Raw genomic sequence first — 24077 nt, 5'->3', positions numbered from 1 at the left:
ACATTCACGACAGTGGAGGATAAAAGAGAAAGTATTTTGCATGACCCGAAAAGAGAACAAAAACAAAAACCATTCATAGGTAAGAACACCTAATAATATTTGACTCTCAACTATACTAAAAACAAACACAAAATTACTCCACCAAAAAGGAGTTTTTTGCATTTCAGGTAGCAACACTGAACTGCTAACTTCGTAGATGTGGTACAGAACCCACAAAAACAAAACATAAACGCAAATAAATATATTACGCGGTAGGGGAGATGTAAGTACTACCGCAGAACTAAAAAAAATTTAAACACAAAGAAAAACACGAATGTATTACGTACTGATTACTGTTATCAGAAGAGACCGAGGGGCAAATCGATCACTAGAGGGTCGCCAGTATGCAAGCTAGCCCATGGTAGCGCAGTGCTCCGTCTGACAAAGAACAAAACAGTCTGAACCCCCATACCCAAGAGGTGCCACATTTATCGACAGTACAAGGAAATCTGATATTGAACAGAGGTCCCTGTGTGGATCACCTGTTATTTAATTACTTCAAACCCACAACAGAATAAATGACACCGTAGGCCATGAGAATGGGTGTCGTTGAAAAATTAATAACGACCTACAGTATCAAAATGAGATGTATTAACTAATATCAAAGTCAAGAGAGAACAATCATATAAACAGAAACTTCAACTGTGTAACATTTCATTAACACGAACTGAGGTTGGTTGGCAATGGACGTGGGGAACCTAACTGGAATTTACGTGTAAACTAGCTACTGTGAGTGGAAGGATGCCAATCTAGGCAAGCACACTCTGCTATATCATTCTACTGATTGGTCTCTCGCATCAAGATACAATTAAGCATGCAATGCACACTGGGAGTGACTACTGTGATTACAAGGCTGGTATGAAAAAAGATGGTCAGAAAATGATTGGACAGGCTTCTGAATTTGCCGAAGCTGTGAACATTACCGATATAGCTGGTGTCAGACGAGACACTGTCGTTTGCGTGCGGGCACTGCTGAAGCATCGTACTGCGGCAGGTGACCCCACATCTGCCAGTGATGGTCTCACGTCCGCGCAATATAAAGTTTCGCCTGGGTGCCCAGACGTCTTTACAACTAACTGCTCTCTCCATATAAACAGCTCTACCGATTATCCTCCGCGAACGTCGAGAAGCAAGTCCCTGCCTCTCCCTTTTGCTCAAAACCACCCTAAAAACAAATGTTTCCCCACGATGTTCTCGAATAAGCCTATCATGGCTCAGCAGTGGTTACCGCGCCAATCATATTTTCTAGCAAGAAGACCTGATCTTCGTCAACCCATCACTGCACTGCAGTACACATTCTGTTATCCAAAAACTTAGCACACAATGCCTGGAGGTTCTGCAGCCGAACCCCCAGCGCATTTCAGAAGAAGAGGGAAGCTTCCTAGTGAAAACAAGCTCCGTCTCGTCCTTAAAACGATTTAGAGGGCGCCGTTTTGGCAGTACGCTGTTCTTGTAATAAACACTTCAGCCGGGCTCCAGCCCGACGCCTCTTTACCTGCACACACACATGCGATAAGGAGACCAGGCTCTCACACGACATCCACTCGCTAATAAAGCACTTAGGCTGGCGCCAGGATGCCCAGCGCCGCCAGTTTCTAAAGAAGTGTCATTTCGCATCCAACCACAGCGTTGTCACCCTCTTGCTTGGCCAACAGCAGAACAAGGTTGACCACCAGAATGGCTGCCCATAAACCACTGCCCTGTGATACCCACGGCCTGCTTCAGTGACTACAAAGGAATCCTCGGACTCACTTCCTGCTCAGGGAAAGTTCTAAAGCTGCCTCTAATGCAATGGTCACCTCCATCACCCAAAAATCTGTCTCTATGGCCGAGTTTAATTCTACTACTGCTACTCAAGTTATGAAAGTACTGTGCAATCAATCAGTGGCTTACCCTAACCCTAATAGTCCGTCAGATTAACATCAATCAGGGAAAATTTAAATACACCAGAGGCCAACGAAATTGTATGATAATCACCAAAACAAAATTAAAGGGGAGGTATCTGATGGGTATTATCACGGCAATGGCCTGCCCAGAACATTTCGAAAGGAAACAGAACGAATCGCCCTTTTATCGCTTAAGCACATTCGTCTGAATTAATACTTCAACATTACGTTCGGTATGTACAGAATGCTGGGCTTATTTTTGTTTTGGAATAATGTAAGCACGTAATGTTTAAATGTTAATAGAATCAAATGTGCTTGAGTGATAAATGAATGTTTTGTTATGTCTCCTTTTGTTACCTAAAAACTGTACTGTATCACGCCTACTTCTGTTCCTCAAGCAGAAATGGATGAGTTAAACGACTGAATTGAAGCCTCGTGGAATGGAAACGGTACGTTTCCAGACTTGGGTTCCTATTCAAAATATTTTGTACTCACTCCCCTCTGCAAGTCGTAGAAGTCTGTAACGGAAATTTCCGAGCACCCTGTACACTATCATTCAGTTTGATCAGTAAGAGTGCAGTACTGGCAGTAATGATATCGTAGTCGTTCCTGCGTATCTGGCACAGTAAGAGCACTGGTTGTGGAAAGCAAGAGTCCTATATCCAGTTGCGGTCCCGTATGTAGGTTTAAAGTCAGTAGCACACGACACACTTAACGTGTATAAGTCGGTTGTAGACGGCCTGTGCGTCAAGAGGAATGATCGATACGAGTTTGCCAGTGACGTAATGTTAATGTCTGCTGTCATGTCACCTCTTGGTGCATTTATTCACAGTTTTGTTATTAGGTAGCGAAATCAACGAATAGAAAAGAAATAAAATAAAAAATAAAGCTGGTGTGGTGACACACTGTTCTGTAGATTAGCCCGATGCATAGGTTAGTTTGGAAGGTAACAATTCGGTTAGGAGTTAACGAAGACAACGAATGTAATAATTAAAGAAAAAAAAAAGGTTACGGAGACAGACATCTGTAGCATTGCCGGAGGTCTATGTTCGGTTGGAAGTTGACAGATTGATTGTGAGTTGGTGAAGCCATAGAACGTAATACTAAAAAGTGGTGACAGAGTGACCTATATTTTAACCCGCTTGAAAAAGTCATCAATAACACCACGTTATAGTCGCCATATTGTTTACAGCGTTCGTCCTATTGTCTCTGGTCAAAGCTGAAGACTTGTATCGAGGATTCCTCTATATCTAGGGCCAGACACCTGGCGGCAGAACCGGTGACGCTGCGATATTAGCTGACGGGGAGAAACAGGAACAATTTTAATCTGTCATAGATGCGCACAAGCACAGTAGAAGAGGAATGTGCGCGAATGCGCAGCACGCAGCATTTCTAGCGGGCCCTGTGCTCGTTATTGTTTTCACATGTGGTGAGTAAGAAATACGGGAGCTCTTGCAAACTCTTTGGGTATTGGATGAGATATTCTACTCATTTTTCAGTGAATAATTTTATTTATTTATGGAGTAACAGAACAAACGAAAACTCTCTATTTTGTATTACAGTTGAGAACTGGCAATGGCAAGGAAAGCGTTTCTGAAGAAGAGAAATTTGTTATCATCGAGTATAGATTTAAGTGTCAGGATGTCTTTTCTGAAAGTATTTGTATGGAGTGTAACCATGTTGTTGTTGTTGTTGTCTTCAGTCCTGAGACTGGTTTGATGCAGCTCTCCATGCTACTCTATCCTGTGCAAGCTGCTTCATCTCCCAGTACCTACTGCAACCTACATCCTTCTGAATCTGCTTAGTGTACTCATCTCTTGGTCTCCCTCTACGATTTTTACCCTCCACGCTGCCCTCCAATGCTAAATTTGTGATCCCTTGATGCCTCAAAACATGTCCTACCAACCGATCCCTTCTTCTAGTCAAGTTGTGCCACAGACTTCTCTTCTCCCCAATCCTATTCAATACCTCCTCATTAGTTACGTGCTCTATCCACCTTATCTTCAGTATTCTTCTGTAGCACCACATTTCGAAAGCTTCTATTCTCTTCTTGTCCAAACTAGTTATCGTCCATGTTTCACTTCCATACATGGCTACACTCCAAACAAATACTTTCAGAAATGACTTCCTGATACATAAATCTATATTCGATGTTAACAAATTTCTCTTCTTCAGAAACGCTTTCCTTGCCATTGCCAGTCTACATTTTATATCCTCTCTACTTCGACCATCATCAGTTATTTTTCTTCCTAAATAGCAAAACTCCTTTACTACTTTAAGTGTCTCATTTCCTAATCTAAATCCCTCAGCATCACCTGATTTAATTTGACTACATTCCATTATCCTCGTTTTGCTTTTGTTAATGTTCATCTTATATCCTCCTTTCAAGACACTGTCCATTCCGTTCAACTGCTCTTCCAAGTCCTTTGCCGTCTCTGACAGAATTACAATGTCATCGGCGAACCTCAAGGTTTTTACTTCGTCTCCATGAATTTTAATACCTACTCCAAATTTTTCTTTTGTTTCCTTTACTGCTTGCTCAATATACAGATTGAATAACATCGGGGAGAGGCTACAACCCTGTCTCACTCCTTTCCCAACCACTGCTTCCCTTTCATGCCCCTCGACTCTTATGACTGCCATCTGGTTTCTGTACAAATTATAAATAGCCTTTCGCTCCCTGTATTTTACCCCTGCCACCTTTAGAATTTGAAAAAGAGTATTCCAGTCAACATTGTCAAAAGCTTTCTCTAAGTCTACAAATGCTAGAAACGTAGGTTTGCCTTTTCTTAATCTTTCTTCTAAGATAAGTCGTAAGGTCAGTATTGCCTCACGTGTTCCAACATTTCGACGGAATCCAAACTGATCCTCCCCGAGGTCTGCATCTACCAGTTTTTCCATTCGTCTGTAAAGAATTCGCGTTAGTATTTTGCAGCCGTGGCTTATTAAACTGATAGTTCGGTAATTTTCACATCTGTCAGCACCTGCTTTCTTTGGGATTGGAATTATTATATTCTTCTTGAAGTCTGAGGGTATTTCGCCTGTCTCATACATCTTGCTCACCAGATGGTAGAGTTTTGTCAGGAATGGTTGTCCCAAGACCGTCAGTAGTTCTAATGGAATGTTGTCTACTCCGAGGGCCTTGTTTCGACTCAGGTCTTTCAGTGCTCTGTCAAACTCGTCACGCAGTATCGTATCTCCCATTTCGTCTTCATCTACATCCTCTTCCATTTCCATAATATTGTCCTCAAGTACATCGCCCTTGTATAAACCTTCTATATACTCCTTCCACCTTTCTGCCTTCCCTTCTTTACTTAGAACTGGGCTGCCATCTGAGCTCTTGATATTCATACACGTGGTTCTCTTCTCTCCAAAGGTCTCTTTAATTTTCCTGTAGGCAGTATCTACCTTACCCCTAGTGAGATAAGCTTCTACATCCTTACATTTGTCCTCTAGCCATCCCTGTTTAGCCATTTTGCACTTCCTGTCGATCTCATTTTTGAGACGTTTGTATTCCTTTTTGCCTGCTTCATTTACTGCATTTTTATATTTTCTCCTTTCATCAATTCAATTCAATATTTCTTCTGTTACCCAAGGATTTCTAGCAGCCCTCGTCTTTGTACCTACTTTATCCTCTGCTGCCTTCACTACTACATCCCTCAGAGCTACCAATTCTTCTTCTACTGTATTTCTTTCCCCCATTCCTGCCATTTGTTCCCTTACGCTCTCCCTGAAACTCTGTACAACCTCTGGTTCTTTCAGTTTATCCAGGTCCCATCTCCTTAATTTCCCACATTTTTGCAGTTTCTTCAGTTTTAATCTACAGGTCATAACCAATAGATTGTGGTCAGAGTCCACATCTGCCCCTGGAAATGTCTTACAACTTAAAACCTGGTTCCTAAATCTCTGTCTTACCATTATATAATCTATCTGATACCTTTTAGTATCTCCAGGGTTCTTCCACGTATACAACCTTCTTTCATGATTCTTAAACCAAGTGTTAGCTATGATTAAGTTGTGCTCTGTGCAAAATTCTACTAGGCGGCTTCCTCTTTCATTTCTTAGCCCCAATCCATATTCACCTACTATATTTCCTTCTCTCCCTTTTCCTACACTCGAATTCCAGTCACCCATTACTATTAAATTTTCGTCTCCCTTCACTATCTGAATAATTTCTTTTATTTCATCGTACATTTCTTCAATTTCTTCATCATCTGCAGAGCTAGTTGGCATATAAACTTGTACTACTGTGGTAGGTGTGGGCTTCGTATCTATCTTGGCCACAATAATGCGTTCACTATGCTGTTTGTAGTAGCTTACCCGCATTCCTATTTTCCTATTCATTATTAAACCTACTCCTGCATTACCCCTATTTGATTTTGTGTTTATAACCCTGTAGTCACCTGACCAGAAGTCTTGTTCCTCCTGCCACCGAACTTCACTAATTCCCACTATATCTAACTTTAACCTATCCATTTCCCTTTTTAAATTTTCTAACCTACCTGCCCGATTAAGGGATCTGACATTCCACGCTCCGATCCGTAGAACGCCAGTTTTCTTTCTCCTGATAACGACATCCTCCTGAGTAGTCCCCGCCCGGAGATCCGAATGGGGGACTATTTTACCTCCGGAATATTTTACCCAAGAGGATGCCATCATCATTTAATCATACAGTAAAGCTGCATGTCCTCGGGAAAAATTACGGCTGTAGTTTCCCCTTGCTTTCAGCCGTTTGCAGTACCAGCACAGCAAGGCCGTTTCGGTTAATGTTGCAAGGCCAGATCAGTCAATCATCCAGACTGTTGCCCCTGAAACTACTGAAAAGGCTGCTGCCCCTCTTCAGGAACCACACGTTTGTCTGGCCTCTCAACAGATACCCCTCCGTTGTGGTTGCACCTACGGTACGGCCATCTGTATCGCTGAGGCACGCAAGCCTCCCCACCAACGGCAAGGTCCATGGTTCATGGGGGGGGGGGGGGGGGGGGTGTAACCATGTATGGAAGTGAAACATGGACGGTAAATAGTTTGGACAAGAAGAGAATAGAAGCTTTCGAAATGTGGTGCTACAGAAGAATGCTGAAGATTAGATGGGTAGATCACATAACTAATGAGGAAGTATTGAATAGGATTGGGGAAAAGAGAAGTTTGTGGCACAACTTGACCAGAAGAAGGGATCGGTTGATAGGACATGTTCTGAGGTATCAAGGGATCACCAATTTAGTATTGGACGGCAGCGTGGAGGGTAAAAATCGTAGAGGGAGACTAAGAGATGAATACACCAAGCAGATTCAGAAGGATGCAGGTTGCAGTAGGTGCCGGGAGATGAAGAAGCTTGCACAGGATAGAGTAGCATGGAGAGCTGCATCAAACCAGTCTCAGGACTGAAGAGCACAACAACAACAACATTGAGAAAAGCTGTTTTTCTAATGATTTCTTCTCATTGTAGAAATGGAACGAAATAAAGCAAGTGTAAGCGTTCTTATTGAAGGACAAGGCAAGGAAAGGTGTCAATATCATTCTCTAGGTACTCTGTACCATAATAACGTACTTTTACTAGTGTTTAATTATGAGATTATATGTTTTACATAAATGTGCATATAATTTTACTTTTAATGTGTATATCTATCACCTTAACTGCTAAAAACACCGCATGTGTTTGATTTGACTGCATAATTTGTATGATGACAGTATGCCAATAAGGACAGAACTGAGAAAACAGCAACAAGAGTCAGAGCAGTTGCGCCGACCGCGACCAGTGAGGATAGTAAAAGCCGTTCTGCATCTTTGCGTTCGCACTGTTGTGGAATAGCTTCCTTCATTACTGCGTCAGCTGCGCGAATCTTGTCATGTACAATCGACAAGGCACATCCATTCTGATGAAGTTCCTAAATTCCTGTGGATCTTAGGGCTATGTTCCTGGCCTTCACCTCTTCTTCCCAGCCAGCGTCGAACCCATTTCCCACTCCTGACGTTACGTTGTCGTTCTGCCTCTCTCCTAAAGACTAAGGAGGACGCTGTCACGGCAAATGCTGCATAGATATTTGTTTCCTCCATGTCTAAAGTGCCGTGACACTTAAGCACAGACAATAATTTGCTTGTACCAGCATAATACAAACCGAACAGTTTAGTCCATAGTTCTATATGATCATAACGTAATTTCATTAAAGTTACACAAGATAACAGACACTGTTTAACAAATACGAAGCTAGACCTCTCAGAAATTTCTATGTAAGTAAATTGTAGCTTTACAAGAATATCAACTTTAACACTCAACGACGTAGCCGCTGTAAACAAGCTCGTGGCTCCGAATGTATATCGTTGGGACGCTGGTGCAGACTTACACACTAAATGTATCTTTCAGCAGGGCTAGTGAAAAAGTTGGCGGTTCCTGACTTGTTTGCTTGGGGCGCTGGTGCAGACTGGTATGCGATAGGTGTAGCTTATGTTTCAAAGAATATGGTTTCTCTTCACAAAAATTACCTCGACGCAAATCATAATTACATTGAAACATAAAGCAAGGCTTCTACTTCATTTTTCTGTTAAGTGTTTCATCCTATTACACATTGTGTCCTTTTGGTTGCCCAATGGCACTTTTCTTTCTAGATATACCTTCTCTAACTTCACGCTGCAGTTCCACAGGGCACCTGAGAATCAAGGATTGATCATTGATATTTTGTGTTCCAGGTGTTCATGTATGCTCTAGCGGCGCTTTTGATGTCAGCGGCCCTCTTGGAGGAGGTGGCGACCAACCGCCATGGACTGCAATACGGCAGGGGTAGCAATAGCGACGTCTTCAGGGACATAGCAACAATTCTCGATCAACTGTTGGCTCCAGGATCCGATGTCCTAATGGCGCTACACGACACGTTCGTTTACTCGTAAGTGGATCAGTGGTAAATCACTGGACGTAGGAGTAAGGTCCATTTCTTCCATCCAGTTCAATAAATACTTAATTTCAGCAGGTAGCTTTGGAGATTCGCAGGTCTGCATTATGGAGACAGAAATACTTCTTCGATTTACGGAACTAACAAAGTAGCCAGTCAAAGCATTGTAGATGCAAGATTAAAAGTTGATTCTCATTATTAGTTGATTATCATCCTTGCTGGAGATACACCTCATCTTCTTTTCTCATTGGAGTGGGTCAAGAGTCAGCGCGTGTTAAATGGATCATTGTGATTAGTTCTTATGCGTTTTCGTGTTGTGCTTTTGTTGGTATGCATGATCATGGTAAAGAATGGTAAACTTTTCTTTCAGTTTTTTGTCGAGGGAAAGGGGGGGGGGGATTGGTTGCTGGTTCATAGCGTACTTCTCTCAAATTGCACAACGGGATACTGCGAGTTTAACATCCCCGCTGGATGCAGACGCATCACCATTACCACTAGTGGTCGGGAATTCAGTGTCGCCTCCCCTTCTCCTCTTGCCAGATAAATATTAATAAACCAATTTTCTTCCATCACCAGAATTCTAGCTGGCTAAGTCGGGAGTGATGTCTAATGTCCTGCAAGATTAGGCGCACTCGGCTATTGAATCAGGTACTCTATTTGAGCAAATCGAACAAAAATTCGTTGAAGGAATGCCATCAGTTGCACCATGACTGAACGATAGGAATTTGCTGTTTCTTTTCTAGGTTCATAACTGCTGCTTAGACTTTTGATATACTTGATATAGTTCTTAACCTGTCCCCACTAACGACACAAGAACATAGCAGAACAATTCCACTTGAAGGAACATGAACAAATTTCTCCCGTGGCCATTGTCGTGTCAAAACAAGTACCGTATTCTGTTCCAAAGTACTTAGCTGTTTGTGGGGCGCTATATTATATTACAGGACAGTAGTAATAAGGGAAAACTGACTACTCACTTACTTTATCACGCATGGGATATTTTCGCTCCGGTGCTTTGTTGTTTCTACACCGAAGAGCCAAAGAAACTGGTACATTTGCCTAATACCGTGTAGGACCCCCGCGAGCTTGCAGAAGTTAGAAGTTCCGCAACACATCTACATCTACATGACTACTCTGCAATTCACATTTAAGTGCTTGGCAGAGGGTTCATCGAACCACAATCATACTATCTCTCTACTATTCCACTCCCGAACAGCGAGCGGGAAAAACGAACACCTAAACCTTTCTGTTCGAGCTCTGATTTCTCTTATTTTATTTTGATGATCATTCCTACCTATGTAGGTTGGGCTCAACAAAATATTTTCGCATTCGGAAGAGAAAGTTGGTGACTGAAATTTCGTAAAAAGGTCTCGCCGCGACGAAAAACGTCTATGCTGTAATGACTTCCATCCCAACTCGTGTATCATATCTGCCACACTCTCTCCCCTATAACGTGATAATACAAAACGAGCTGCCCTTTTTTGCACCCTTTCGATGTCCTCCGTCAATCCCACCTGGTAAGGATCCCACACCGCGCAGCAATATTCTAACAGAGGACGAACGAGTGTAGTGTAAGCTGTCTCTTTAGTGGACTTGTTGCATCTTCTAAGTGTCCTGCCAATGAAACGCGACCTTTGGCTCGCCTTCCCGACAATATTATCTATGTGGTCCTTCCAACTGAAGTTGTTCGTAATTTCAACACCCAGGTACTTAGTTGAATTGACAGCATGGGAATTGTACTATTTATCAAGTAATCGAATTCCAACGGATTTCTTTTGGAACTCATGTGGATCATCTCACACTTTTCGTTATTTAGCTTCAATTGCCACCTGACACACCATACATCAATCTTTTCTAAATCGCTTTGCAACTGATACTGGTCTTCGGATGACCCTACTAGACGGTAAATTACAGCATCTGTGAACAATCTAAGAGAACTGCTCAGATTGTCACCCAGGTCATTTATATAGATCAGGAACAGTAGAGGTCCCAGGACGCTTCCCTGGGGAACACCTGATATCACTTCAGTTTTACTCGATGATTTGCCGTCTATTACTACGAACTGCGACCTTCCTGACAGGAAAACACGAATCCAGTCGCACAACTGAGACGATACCACATAGCTCCGCAGCTTGATTAGAAGTCGCTTTTGAGGAACGGTGTCAAAAGCTTTCCGGAAATCTAGAAATACGGAATCAACTTGAGATCCCCTGTCGATAGCGGCCATTACTTCGTGCGAATAAAGAGCTAGCTGCGTTGCACAAGAGCGATGTTTTCTGAAGCCATGCTGATTACGTGTCAATAGATCGTTCCCTTCGAGGTGATTCATAATGTTTGAATACAGTATATGCTCCAAAACCCTACTGCAAACCGACGTCAATGATATAGGTCTGTAGTTAAATGGATTACTCCTACTACCCTTCTTGAACACTGGTGCGACCTGCGCAATTTTCCAATCTGTAGGTACAGATCTATCGGTGAGCGAGCGGTTGTATATGAGTGCTAAGTAGGGAGCTATAGTATCAGCGTAATCTGAAAGGAACCCAATCGGTATACAATCTCGACCTGAAGACTTGCCCGTATCAAGCGATTTGAGTTGCTTCGCAACCCCTAAGGTATCTACTTCTAAGAAACTCATGCTAGCAGATGTTCGTGTTTCAAATTCTGGAATATTCCATTCGTCTTCCCTGAGAAGAAATTTCGGAAAACTGCGTTCAATAACTCCGCTTTAGCGGCACAGTCGTCGATAACAGTACCATCGGCACTGCGCAGCGAAGGTATTGACTGCGTCTTGCCGCTTGTGTACTTTACATACGACCAGAATTTCTTCGGATTTTCTACCAAATTTCGAGACAATGTTTCGTTGTGGAACCTATTAAAGGCATCTCGCATCGAAGTACGTGCCAAATTTCGCGCGTCTGGTAATTTTAGCCCATCTTCGGGATTTCGCGTTCTTCTGAACTTCGCATGCTTTTTCCGTTGCCTCTACAACAGCGTTCGGACCTTTTTTGTGTACCACGGGGGATCCGTTCCATCTCTTACCAATTTATGAGGTATGAATATCTCAATTGCTGTTGCTACTATATCTTTGAATTTGAGCCACATCTCGTCTACATTCGCATAGTCAGTTCGGAAGGAATGGAAATTGTCTTTTAGGAAGGCTTCTAGTGACACTTTATCCGCTTTTTTAAATAAAATTATTTTGCGTTTGTTTCTGATGGATTTGGAAGAAATGGTATTGAGCCTAGCTACAACGAACATGTGATCACTAATCCCTGTATCAGTCATGATGCTCTCTATCAGCTCTGGAATGTTTGTGGCTAAGAGGTCAAGTGTGTTTTCGCAACCATTTACAATTCGCGTGGGTTCGTGGACTAACTGCTGGAAATAATTTTCGGAGAAAGCATTTTGGACAATCTCGGAAGACGTTTTCTGCCTACCACCGGTTTTGAAAAAGTATTTTTGCCAACATACCGAGGGTAGATTGAAGTCCCCACCAACTATAACCGTATGAGTGGGGTATTTATTTGTTACGAGACTCAAACTTTCTCTGAACTGTTCCGCAACTGTATCATCGGAGTCTGGGGGTCGGTAGAAGGAGCCAATTATTAACTTAATTCGGCTGTTAAGTATAACCTCCACCCATACCAATTCGCATGGAGTATCTACTTCGACTTCACTACAAGATAAACCACTACTGACGGACACAAACACTCCACCACCAATTCTGCCTAATCTATCTTTCCTGAACACCGTCTGAGACTTCGTAAAAATTTCCGCAGAACTTATTTCAGGCTTTAGCCAGCTTTCTGCACCTATAACGATATCAGCTTCTGTGCTTTCTATTAGCGCTTGAATCTCAGGGACTTTTCCAGCGCAACTACAACAATTTACAACTATAATTTCGACTGTTCCTTGATCCAAGCACGTCCTGTAATTGCCAAGCACTCTTTGACATTGCAGCCCATCTCGCTCTTTCCCGAGGCCTTCTAACCTAAAAAACCGCCCAGTCCACGCCACACAGCCTCCGCTACCCGTGTAGCCGCCAGCTGAGTGTAGTGAACTCCTGACCTATTCAGCGGAACCCGAAACCGTACCACCCTATGGCGCAAGTCAAGGAATCTGCAGCCAATACGGTCGCAAAACCGTCTGAGCCTCTGATTCAGACCCTCCACCCGGCTCTGCACCAAAGTTCCGCAGTCGGTTCTGTCAACGATGCTGCAGATGGTGAGCTCTGCCTTCATCTCGTAAGCAAGACCGGCAGCCTTCACCAAATCAGATAGCCGCTGGAATCCAGAGAGAGTTTCCTCAGATCCAAAGCGACACACGTCATTAGTGCCGACATGTTCCACCACCTGCAGCTGGCTGCACCCTGTGCTCTTCATGGCATCCGGAAGGACCCTTTCCACATCAGGAATGACTCCTCCCGGAATACACACGGATTGCACTCTGGATTTCTTCCCCTTCTTAGGCGTCGTATCCCTAAGGGGCCCCATTACGCGCCTAACATTGGACCTCCCAACTACCAGTAAGCCCACCCTCTGCGATTGCCCGGACGTTGAAGGCTGATAATGATCCTCTGAAACAGGGCAGGCAGCTGCATCTGGCTCAGCCAGAGACAGTGCCTGAAACCGGTTTGTTAGACGCACCGGGGAGGCTTTCTGATCAGCCTCCGGGAACGCCTTTCGCTGCCAGCCACGCCTTGGAACGACCTCCCAATCAACCACAGGCGAGGGCTCAGCCCCATTGCGGGCAGCAACCGGGGCAACCACAGAGGCAGACCGATCTGGGGGCAGGCGGGACGAGGTTGACATCCCCGTGATACCCAAGTCCGGCTCCCCACAGTGGTGCCCATTGGCAACAGCCTCAAGCTGCGCGACCGAAGTCAGCACCGATTGCAGCTGTGAGCGAAGGGATGCCAAGTCAGCCCTCATCCGAACACAGCAATCGCAGTCCCTGTCCATTCTAATCGATGTTGAACAACAGTTACTGAAACACGAGTCCGTGCCTAGATAACGCAAGCGAAACACGCAAAGAATGTATCAACTAACCTGGACAAATGCCTAACGACTGCGCTACAATCTGCAGAATTTACGATTACAGTAACTAAAACTCGAAATTGCACCTCCTATACGAAACTCACACGCAATTTAAATAAGAATCTACTAAGTAAACACTAAAGCGCGATGCTACAACACTCAAATCTCAAATACTATAATACGCCCGAAATATATGAATTAAACAATGCAAGTACCCAAAAACACGCAAAGAAATTAATTAAACTATCTAACAAATAAGTAAGCTAAGGTTATACGACTTGCTGCTTATCCAACGGCGGCAGGGAGCACAATGGCTGTGACCAACCGACACTGGCTGGTTAAAAAAAAAAAAAAAAAAAAAAAAACCTCTATTAATGTCTGAAGTAGTGCTGGAGGGAACTGGAACCACGAATCATGAAGGGCCGTCCATAAATCCGTAAGAGTACTAGGGTATGGTGATCTTTTCTGAACAGTACGTTGCAAGGCTTCCCAGATATGCTCAATAATGTTCATGTCAGGGGAGTTTAGTGGCCAGCGGAAGTGTTCAAACTCTGAGGAGTATTCCTGGAGCCACTTGTGGGGTGTCGCATTTTCCTGCTGGAATTGCCCAAGTCCGTCGGAATGCACAATGGACATGAATGGCTGCAGAGGATTAGGCAGGTTGCTTGTGTACGTGTCACCTGTCAGAGTCGTATCTAGACGCTACATGTGTCCCATATGATTCCACCTGCACACGCCCCACACCATTACAGAGCCTCCACCAGCTTGAACAGTACCCTGTTGACAAACAGGGTCCATGGATACATAGGTTGTCTCCATACCCGTGCACGTCCATCCACTCGCTAAAATTTGAAACGAGACTCGTTCGACCAGACAACATGTTTCCAGTCATCAACAGTCCAATGTCGGTGTTGATGGGCCCAGGGGATGCGTAAGTCTTTGTCTCGCGCAGTCATCAAGGGTACACAGGTGGGCCTTCGTCTCCGAAAGCCCATATCCATGATGTTTCGCTGAATAGTTCGTACACTGACATGTGTTGATGGCCCAGCATTGAAATCTGCAGCAATTTGCGAACGGGTTGCACTTCTGTCACGTTGAACGCTTCTCTTGGTCATCGTTGGTCCCGTTCTCGCAGGATCTCTTTTCGGCCGCAGCGATGTCGGAGGTTTGATGTTTTACCGGATTCCTGATATTCACGGTTCACTCATCGTAAGAAAAAATCCCCACTTCATCGTTACCTCGGAGATGATGTGGCCCATTGCTCGAGCGCCAACTGCCGGCCACGGTGATCTCGCGGTTCCTGCCGCGCAGTCCGGAACCGTGCGACTGCTACGGTCGCAGGTTCGAATCCTGGCTCGGGCATGGATGTGTGTGATGTCCTCAGGTTAGTTAGGTTTAAGTAGTTCTAAGTTCTAGGGGACTAATGACCACAGCAGTTGAGTCCCATAGTGCTCAGAGCCATTTGAACCATTTTTTTCGAGCGCCAACTATAACAGCACGTTCAGACTCACTTCAATCTTGATAACCTACCATTGTAGCAGCACTAAGCGACCTAACAACTGCACCAGACACTTGTTGTCTTATATAGGCGTTGCCGACAACAGTGCCGTGTTCTGCCTGTTTACATATCTCTGTATTTGAACATGCCTGTACCAGTTTCTTTGGCGCTTCAATGTATTTCTTACCTTGATAGTGTCGTCGTATGCTTTGTATTTATTTGTCATTTATGCTCTCAAATTCTGTCTCGAGAATAGACACTTCCTCTGATCATGCAAACTGGAGAGAATCGTCAGCATGGCATCTGGCTATCTAATAACAACAAATAGTACGATAATAATAGTTGTTCTGCTTCAAATTTTTCTGCCTCGGACTGTAACAATCCTCAATTTCAGATTCAGTGATGGTCTTAGAAAAGATATTGTCTTCTTTACCTAATGCGGAATCTTTTTAATACATCCGTAGGCAGAATGCACGATACTTTTCCCGATTTTATCTTCCTGGAGAGATACACAAGGTTCCTTTCGTGATATTAATTACCTCGGAAGTTATCTGCAGCCGCGTGGGATTAGCCGAGCGGTCTTGGGCGCTGCAGTCATGGGCTGTGCGGATGGTCCCGGCGGAGGTTCGAGTCCTCCCTCGGGCATTGGTGTGTATCTGTTCGTTCTTAGGATAATTTAGGTTAAGTAGTGTGTAAGCTTAGGGACTGATGACCTTAGCAGTTAAGTCCCATAAGATTTCACACACATTTGAACATTTTTTTTAGTTATCTGCATCTGTGTAGTCTGTAAAGAAAGAAAAGAATTACCGCAAAAAGAAGATAGCAGATTAGTGGAGAATCATGTATCTGAAAAACTACAGCGTTTTAATTTGTGCCTTTTTGGCCCTACATCTGATATCTAGGATGCGACACATTCTTGTTTCTCCAATATTGTCGACATTTAACACGTTTTACAATTTTAGGTGTGTTTTGTGTATGTGCAAAAACTAAACATCCATCGTGATTTGTATTCCATATTAAACTGTAGAGTATACATTCTCCTGCAGACCAGTTTCCAGATTGAAGAAAGACAGGATGATGATATTTGGTTTGTGGGGCGCTCAACCGCGTCGTTATCAGTGATGTATACCTCCTGCATTATGACTAAAGTTCTGTGATGTAGAAATCAACAGTCTAGTTGTTCTGATGATGATGTTTCCGGATAGGCTAGAAACCTGACTGAATGCAACCGAATGGGCATAAGTTGTTGTGCAGAACATATATGGCACAAAACAATAATTTTGATTTTAGCGGCGCCGGAAATTTTGCTCTGCGGAGAGTAGCAAACGGAAAGTGAGTTGGACTATAAGTCCTTAATCTGGAACAGTGTTTCCGTGTCATACTCATGACGAGTTATTTATTTTTTCACCTACATTCCACCGTAAGCGGAATCATGATAGCCGGAATTACTGTTATTCCTGTTAATTTTCCCTCAGTTATAGAAAGAAGGGCAACTTGAACACTCTGAGCCTAATATTAGAATTATTGTTGTAATAAAAAAAATTCATGAGTCAGTTCTTATCCGAACGCGAATCTCGATGGTTTACCTGCGCGAAACCTCTGCAGTTTTGGGAGACTTTGTGACCATCTACTTATATTAAGCAAGTGCCGGCCGCGGTGGTCTCGCGGTTCTAGGCGCGCAGTCCGGAACCGTGCGACTGCTACGGTCGCAGGTTCGAATCCTGCCTCGGGCATGGATGTGTGTGATGTCCTTAGGTTAGTTAGGTTTAGGTAGTTCTAAGTTCTAGGGGACTAATGACCACAGCAGTTGAGTCCCATAGTGCTCAGAGCCATTTGAACCATTTTATTAAGCAAGCAGTAAAGGAAACAAAAGAAAAATTCGGAGTAGGCATTAAAATCCATGGAGAAGAATTAAAAACTTTGTGGTTCGCCGATGACATTGTAATTCTTTCAGAGACAGCAAAGGACTTGGAAGAGCAGTTGAACGGAATGGACAGTGTCTTGAAAGGAGGATATAAGATTAACATCAACAAAAGCAAAACGAGGATAATGGAATGTAGTCGAATTAAATCGGGTGATGCTGAGGGAATTAGATTAGGAAATGAGACGCTTAAAGTAGTAACGGAGTTTTGCTATTTGAGGAGCTGGCCGTGCGGTTCTAGGCGCTTCAGTCTGGAACGGCGATGCTACTACGGTCGCAGGTTCGAATCCTGCCTCGGGCATGGATGTGTGTGATGTCCTTAGGTTAGTTAGGTTTAAGTAGTTCTAAGTTCTAAGGGACTGATGACCTCAGATGTTAAGTCCCATAGTGCTCAGAGCCATTTAAGGAGCAAAATAACTGATGATGGTCGAAGTAGAGAGGATATAAAATGTAGACTGGTAATGGCAAGAAAAGCGGTTCTGAAGAAGAGAAATATGTTAACATCGAGTATAGATTTAAGTGTCAGGAAGTCGTTTCTGAAAGTATTTGTATGGAGTGTAGCCATGAATTTAAGTGAAACATGGATGATAAATAGTTTGGACAAGAAGAGAATAGAAGCTTTCGAAATGTGGTGCTACAGAAGAATGCTGAAGATTAGATGGGTAGATCGCATAACTAATGAGGGCATATTGAATAGAATTGGGGAGGAGTTTGTGGAACAATTTGACAAGAAGAAGGGATCGGTTGGTAAGCAGATTCAGAAGGATGTAGGTTGCAGTAAGTACTGGGAGATCAAGAAGCTTGCACAGGATAAGAGTAGCATGGGGAGCTCCATCAAACCAGTCTCTGGACTGAAGACCACAACAACAACAATTTATAACACACGTGACGTTTATTTCTCGCAAGGAGGCGCCCAACCTCTGTTGGAATGCGAAGTGTGTCATACGTTTTTGCGGACGGAACAGCAGCAGTAACTTGCTCAATACGCATTTAAATTCCTCTTGACACTTTTAGGGAAGCACATACAATCTGCTTTCACGATGGTCGCCGTCAATATCCATGTAGTTTCGATATATGTATACAAGCAGTCATTCTTTCAGGGGTTGACTCTGTGGGTTCTTTGAATACGCTCGGAGTCGGTGGGCCCTTTGAATATGCTCTGAGAAAAGCCGATCAGCTACGACAAAAGCTTTGTGTATATGGGAGACAAATAACTGCTGGCTCCAGATATTGAGGGGTTCTGCAACTCAAAGAACTAAGGAGAAGTTACTGCCAAAGCGTTGTGCCATAAAAGTGGAGAACCGCTAGCATCTCACTGTATCTGTATGTGTTCGGCACGCACTCACGTCCACATTCCATCTCGACAAAGGCTGCCGTTCTCCCGCCTACTGAGCTCATAACGTAATCATATCTGACAGATCTGTAATGAACAACATTTGCTGTCTTCCTGTTTCGATTAATATCTTTATACTGTGGCGGGTCATCTGTCCTTAGTCTTTAGTGAAAGGGCAGCGATGTAATATTGCAGGCCTAATTTTTTCTCTTGGAGCTGGTTAGATTTTAGAAAATAGTAAGGAATTTATTGTGAAACGTTCTTTTCGTCCATGCCTCGGGATTTTTGTGGTGCCCCACGAAATCATAGTCGCCTCCGCGGCCTTAATCCAGGCTTTGACCAGGCTTTTTGGTTTAAAATTCACTACTCCAAAGTCAATAATTACCAGTCCAATCACATTAACGTGACTACTGCCTGTGTTCGACATCGAAGTGCAATATCGCTGAATGTAGGTGGCAGCACTAGGTGAGGAGTTTATGTAAAGCGTGTCGGGGGGACGCGGAAAAAAATGCTATCGTTGTCGTAATGCGGAAACGGACGATTTATCCGACGCATGATCATTGGCTTTTGGGCCAAGGGTGGAATCATTTTCGAAAGGATTTGGTTTGTAAAGTGTTCGCATGCCACCATGGTTAAAGTACGCCATGCATGAGAAAATGGCGCCATAAACCTGCGCTATAAATCGGCGCCGAGGCCACTCTGGTGCACCATAGGCTGCAGATGAAAAATGGCGGTCTGCATTTCCTCTCGCATTTGCGCACCCCCCCCCCCCCCCACCCTACCTGGCCTGCCTTTGACACTACCTATATGGAAAGCTCGTTTCTCCCAATCAAGTAGGGCTGCTTTACGAAATTGACCCTTGTAAAAGTGATCTCTAAATGCACTCATTGTCTCTGTCATTGTTCATCCTGTCTTTGGACGTTAGTACACCCACACGGACGCCTCCAATCGCTCCTCAACAGCACGCTGTAGTTAGGATCTATAGACCCCCAGATTCCACCTGTCGTGTGGGACCCACCAGTATACATTTTGCTATAACTAGGGTGCAAAAACAGCGTCTTACATCAGTTTTCGAGTTATAAGGATATTATGTTAGATTTAAGGTTTATTTTTATTTTAATTATTAATTTTCGTTCTTATTACTAGCTTCGGGCTCCTAGTCCCACTTTCAAGCAATAACTTCTGTCATCAGCAAGGCATCAGGCATCCAGCACCATCACTGGTCACAGTCAGACTAAGAATTTACATTTGGCACTTTCGCTTTTAAATTCCTCTTTATTTTGACGACGTTTCATTTGCAGTTCTAGAACCCACCTGGATACCCGAGCATGTGAAGAGCAGTTGCTTCTGGATCACAGAGAGCCGCTCTATCCCCAGATTGAATCCACCTCACAGATTAATGACGGAGCTCAGTGCGCTAGCCAGCCTGGATGTGGTTCTCAGGCCATTTTACACGTCCACCTTGGTGAATACTCGGCTGTTTCCCACGCCCCGCCTCAGAAACATGATGCGTAAACACTTTGTAAAACGATGTACAAGGATTTCTTCCCAGATGAGAACGGGCTGTAGCTTTGAAATAGCTTCGGGAGTAGCGGCACCATCGTAATAATGGCCTATACGTGGAATATGGGTATGGTTCGTTCCTCGTGAAATTGGAGGAATACTACACCAGGCCCTCCTCGGCATTTACTGGATAAAGGACATCGCAGTAAATATGGCAAACAACGAAAAGGTAACCAGTTCATCATCAGGTCATGATGTGAGACTTGCGGTTTGAAAGAAGCGTATATTTTTAACGAATACTTTCCTCGGTATAGTTTGAGAACAATTTAATCATGCTAATCCAAAATATGTGGTGTTTCATTTTTTATGCTGCAAGCAAACATGTTCCGAAAAACTACTTCAGCAACTTAATCAACTTTGTTTTGTTTACATGCAGTATGTTCTTTCAGTAGCGCAGCAGACGACGCAGCGTTCAGCTTTCTGCTTTTCTTCTGTCAAACCTACACGTGGACACGATTCCCTGGGTCTGCCATAAGCAGTCTACAACAAACTATGCATGAGAGTGTTTACCAATAAGGGGTCCCCGCCTATTCCCTTTACACGTTTCGTTCAAATTTATGGTATATTCAGGGCTTGGGTAGAAATGAAAGTGACAGAAGTAGGAGCTCCAGACGGCTAACGGTTTACAAAAAATATCGTATTTGACGCGGGTCGGACGAGGCTTGAGTCACCTATGCAGCGGCTGGCCCAGTGGAAAGAGTTCAGAACGGTAATCTGAAGGTCGTGTGATTGGGTCCCTACGTGGAAACTTTTTAATTTTCAGTTTTTCCGTTACTTACATCGCAAATAAAATTAAATAATTTTCAGTATACTGTATTTATTACTATTTCCACAAAATGTATGAAAAGGAAAGGCAAAGGAAAAAGAGACATAACATCTTGAGAAGAGTGCTACAAAATACACCTCGCTGCCCGTCATCAGTTACCCCCGCCAATATTTGGCGAAATGATGTATTACATGTGGTTTATTGCCAAACTGCGCTGTGAGTCAAAGCCTTTTATAACTGTAAACCAAGTTTGTTTTGCTATAGAAACCATAAAATAGTCATGTAATTCTAAATATGCGGCGTTAACATCTGTAAGACGGCGACAAAATTACTGCTTTCCTGTTTTAGGGTGAATCACGTATCACCTCTAAATCATCAACTCTAAAATAATGAAAGTATCTAATTTTAATTTGTTTGTTTGTGTAGCCATCTTTGCACCCGCTGTTAAAATCAATTATTATTGGTTTCTCCGTCTTAAGCTTACTACAGTTAATTAAAGAGAATGCTCTTTAGTTAATTGCAGTTATCTTAATACGTAGAAGCCAATAATAATTGATATCTAATTTTATACTCGAAATTCCCTTGTGTACGTTACAATCCCTTCCTGGAAATTTGTTTGCAATCCCAACTTTTTCTATGCCTTTACTTTTCATCGCCTTTTATGAAAATATTAATAAATACAGCACACTGATCATTATTTCAGTTTATTTACAATGCAAGTAACGTAAAAACTGAAAATTAAAAAAAGTTTTCGCATAGGGATTCGACGCCGCGACACTCGGATTATAGTTCTGTGCTCTTTCCACTGCGCCAACCGTTCCCCACAAATAAGAGGCTAATATAAACGACTCCTGTCTGGCCCCACCCGCACCAAGACTCTATTTCTGGAGCTGTCACTTCTGTCACTTTCATTTCCGGCCAAGCCCTGCGTAGGCCTATGTCACAGATTTGGACGAAATCTGTGATGACGAGTAGGTGCACTCCCATTGTAAGCTTCGCAAGAGGAGTGCTGTAAGACGAGCTAAACATGTACATCACGCGTGTTTTTTCTTATTTTTTTCTTTCAGTTGTGCCACCTCAACCAGCCTCCAATACGTACTCAATCACTCACACACATGATTCGTATACAATGTGTTGTAAATATATTACGGTTGTAAACATAATATTTACATCACGATGTGCTCGTAAGCTTGCCATGAGATGTCACTGCAGACACCAATTCAATATGGAACACACAACGTTCATGACTGCAGACAACTTTCCTGGAGTGCAGTGCTTACGTCGCTTAAGTTAAATGATAGTGACGATATTCAGTTAGTCTATGTTGTTCTCTGAATTTTATTCGTAACTGTACAAAGCGGCTCGCAAACAAATGCGCTACGCCAGACAAGTTAATGCTACCAGTGTGAACCTGGGCCGAGCCGTTAGTTATGTTATAAGAAAATAGTCGAATATTTATTGGTAATTGATTTAACTGTGGGTTCTTGATTAAACATAGTGTATTTTACTAACTAAACGAAACCCTTTTTTAGCCTTGTTTCACAAACTTTATTATCACACGACCTAGGTTTCCGGTTATATGCCCATTTTGTAATGCATGACTGATCACAAAGATGAGAACCAACGAATACAAAAAGTCAACTTTTTAAATCTTTCAGTTATTGGCTTGAACTGTAAAAGTTATCTCTGTTGACAATTTAACAAATTATGTATGGACTTACAAAATTCGTAAGGACAACTTTACAAGATTCATTAGTGCAGCATTATTACTAGACATACACTTGAGTAGAGCTAGGCACAGGAACGGAAATTTTTAATATGTGAATGAAGGCATCAAAGATTTTTCCTTAGAAAGTGGACTTGCAATATTGTCCAAAAGGGATGAATAGTTGAACTGAGTTTGTTCATTCAGTGATGAATGTGGGAGAAAACACACATGTTTCTTAATTTCTAAAGTTTGTAGCTGAGTGAGCTTGACTATCATCATGGTGTCAGTTATGTACTTGAAAATGGCCTTATAACCCGAAACTCAGGTCGTACTGTAATAATAAAGCTTGTGAAACAATGTTAAAAACAGTGTTTCCTTTAGTTAATACTGAGGTAATTACTGAAATTTTATGTCACTTTTAATTGTATTTTTTAAAGGTCTTTGGTCCTTGTCCTTCGTCCCTGTCCCGTATATTTTTTAAATCACATGTCCTTAAGTTCCGGTTATCTAAGAACTGGATGTAGTAATTGCTGCACCCAAGATAACCAGCGTGTAATTGCAACCCTGCTCAACAGTGTAACTGTGTACACCCATACCTGCCGTGCTTTCATAACTGAGACAACGCAGTACTGAAACGAAAAATACCGTACTGAAAAAAATGCTTTTTGGTAGTTTCAGATCAGCGACACCCATAAAAGAAACACTTAACACTGTTCAGTCAGAACATTACGAGCGCCTACCTGATAGCCCGTATGTCCACCTTTGCCACGGGTAACAGTGGCGCCGCGTCATGGCATGGAAACAATGAAGCCTTGGTAGGTCGCTGGAGGTAGCTGGCACCACATCTGCTCACACAAGTGACTGAATTCCCGTAAATTCCGGAGAGGAGTGTGGTGAGCTCTGACGCCACATTCAATCACATCCCAGATTTTTTCGATCGAGTTCAGATCTGGCGGTTTGGGGGACTAGCACATCAACTGGAACAAGCCTCTCTGTTCCTTGAACCTCTCCATCACACTCCTGGCCTTATGACATGGACCATTATCTTGTTCAAAAAGGCTACTGTCTTCGGGAAAATTGATCGCCATGAAGGGTTGTACATGGCCTGCAACCAGTGCACAACACTTCCTGGCCATCACGATGCCTTGCATAAGCTCCACTGGAACGAGGCGTGCCCACGTTAATGTTCTCCAGAGCATAATGGGGCCACTGCCAGCTTGTCTCCGTTCTGCAGTACAGGTGTCAAGGAGCTGTTCCTCTGCAAGACTACGGATTCGCGCCCTCCCATCAGCACGATGAAGAATGTATCGAGGTACATCAGACCATGTGACGCTCTGCCACTTTGCCAATGTTCAGTGCCAATGGTCGTACGCCTATTTCAGTCGTAGTTGCTGACGTCGTGATGTTAACATTGCCATATGCACGGGTCGTTGGCTGGCA

At 43.2% G+C, this 24077-nt stretch overlaps 1 protein-coding gene across 1 annotated transcript in view; it reads left to right on the top strand.

The window, feature by feature from the left end:
- LOC126344326 (uncharacterized) overlaps positions 1-24077 on the top strand; it is a 98885-nt gene that overhangs the window by 35322 nt on the left and 39486 nt on the right. Inside the window, exon 2 of the mRNA XM_050002014.1 lies at positions 8610-8803. Coding sequence (XP_049857971.1) covers positions 8610-8803 — 194 coding nt within the window. The remainder of the gene's footprint in view (positions 1-8609; positions 8804-24077) is intronic.

The sequence above is a fragment of the Schistocerca gregaria genome, chromosome 1, assembly GCF_023897955.1.
Source record: "Schistocerca gregaria isolate iqSchGreg1 chromosome 1, iqSchGreg1.2, whole genome shotgun sequence".
Lineage (NCBI taxonomy): Eukaryota > Metazoa > Arthropoda > Insecta > Orthoptera > Acrididae > Schistocerca > Schistocerca gregaria.
This window is presented reverse-complemented; position numbering and strand designations above follow the sequence as displayed.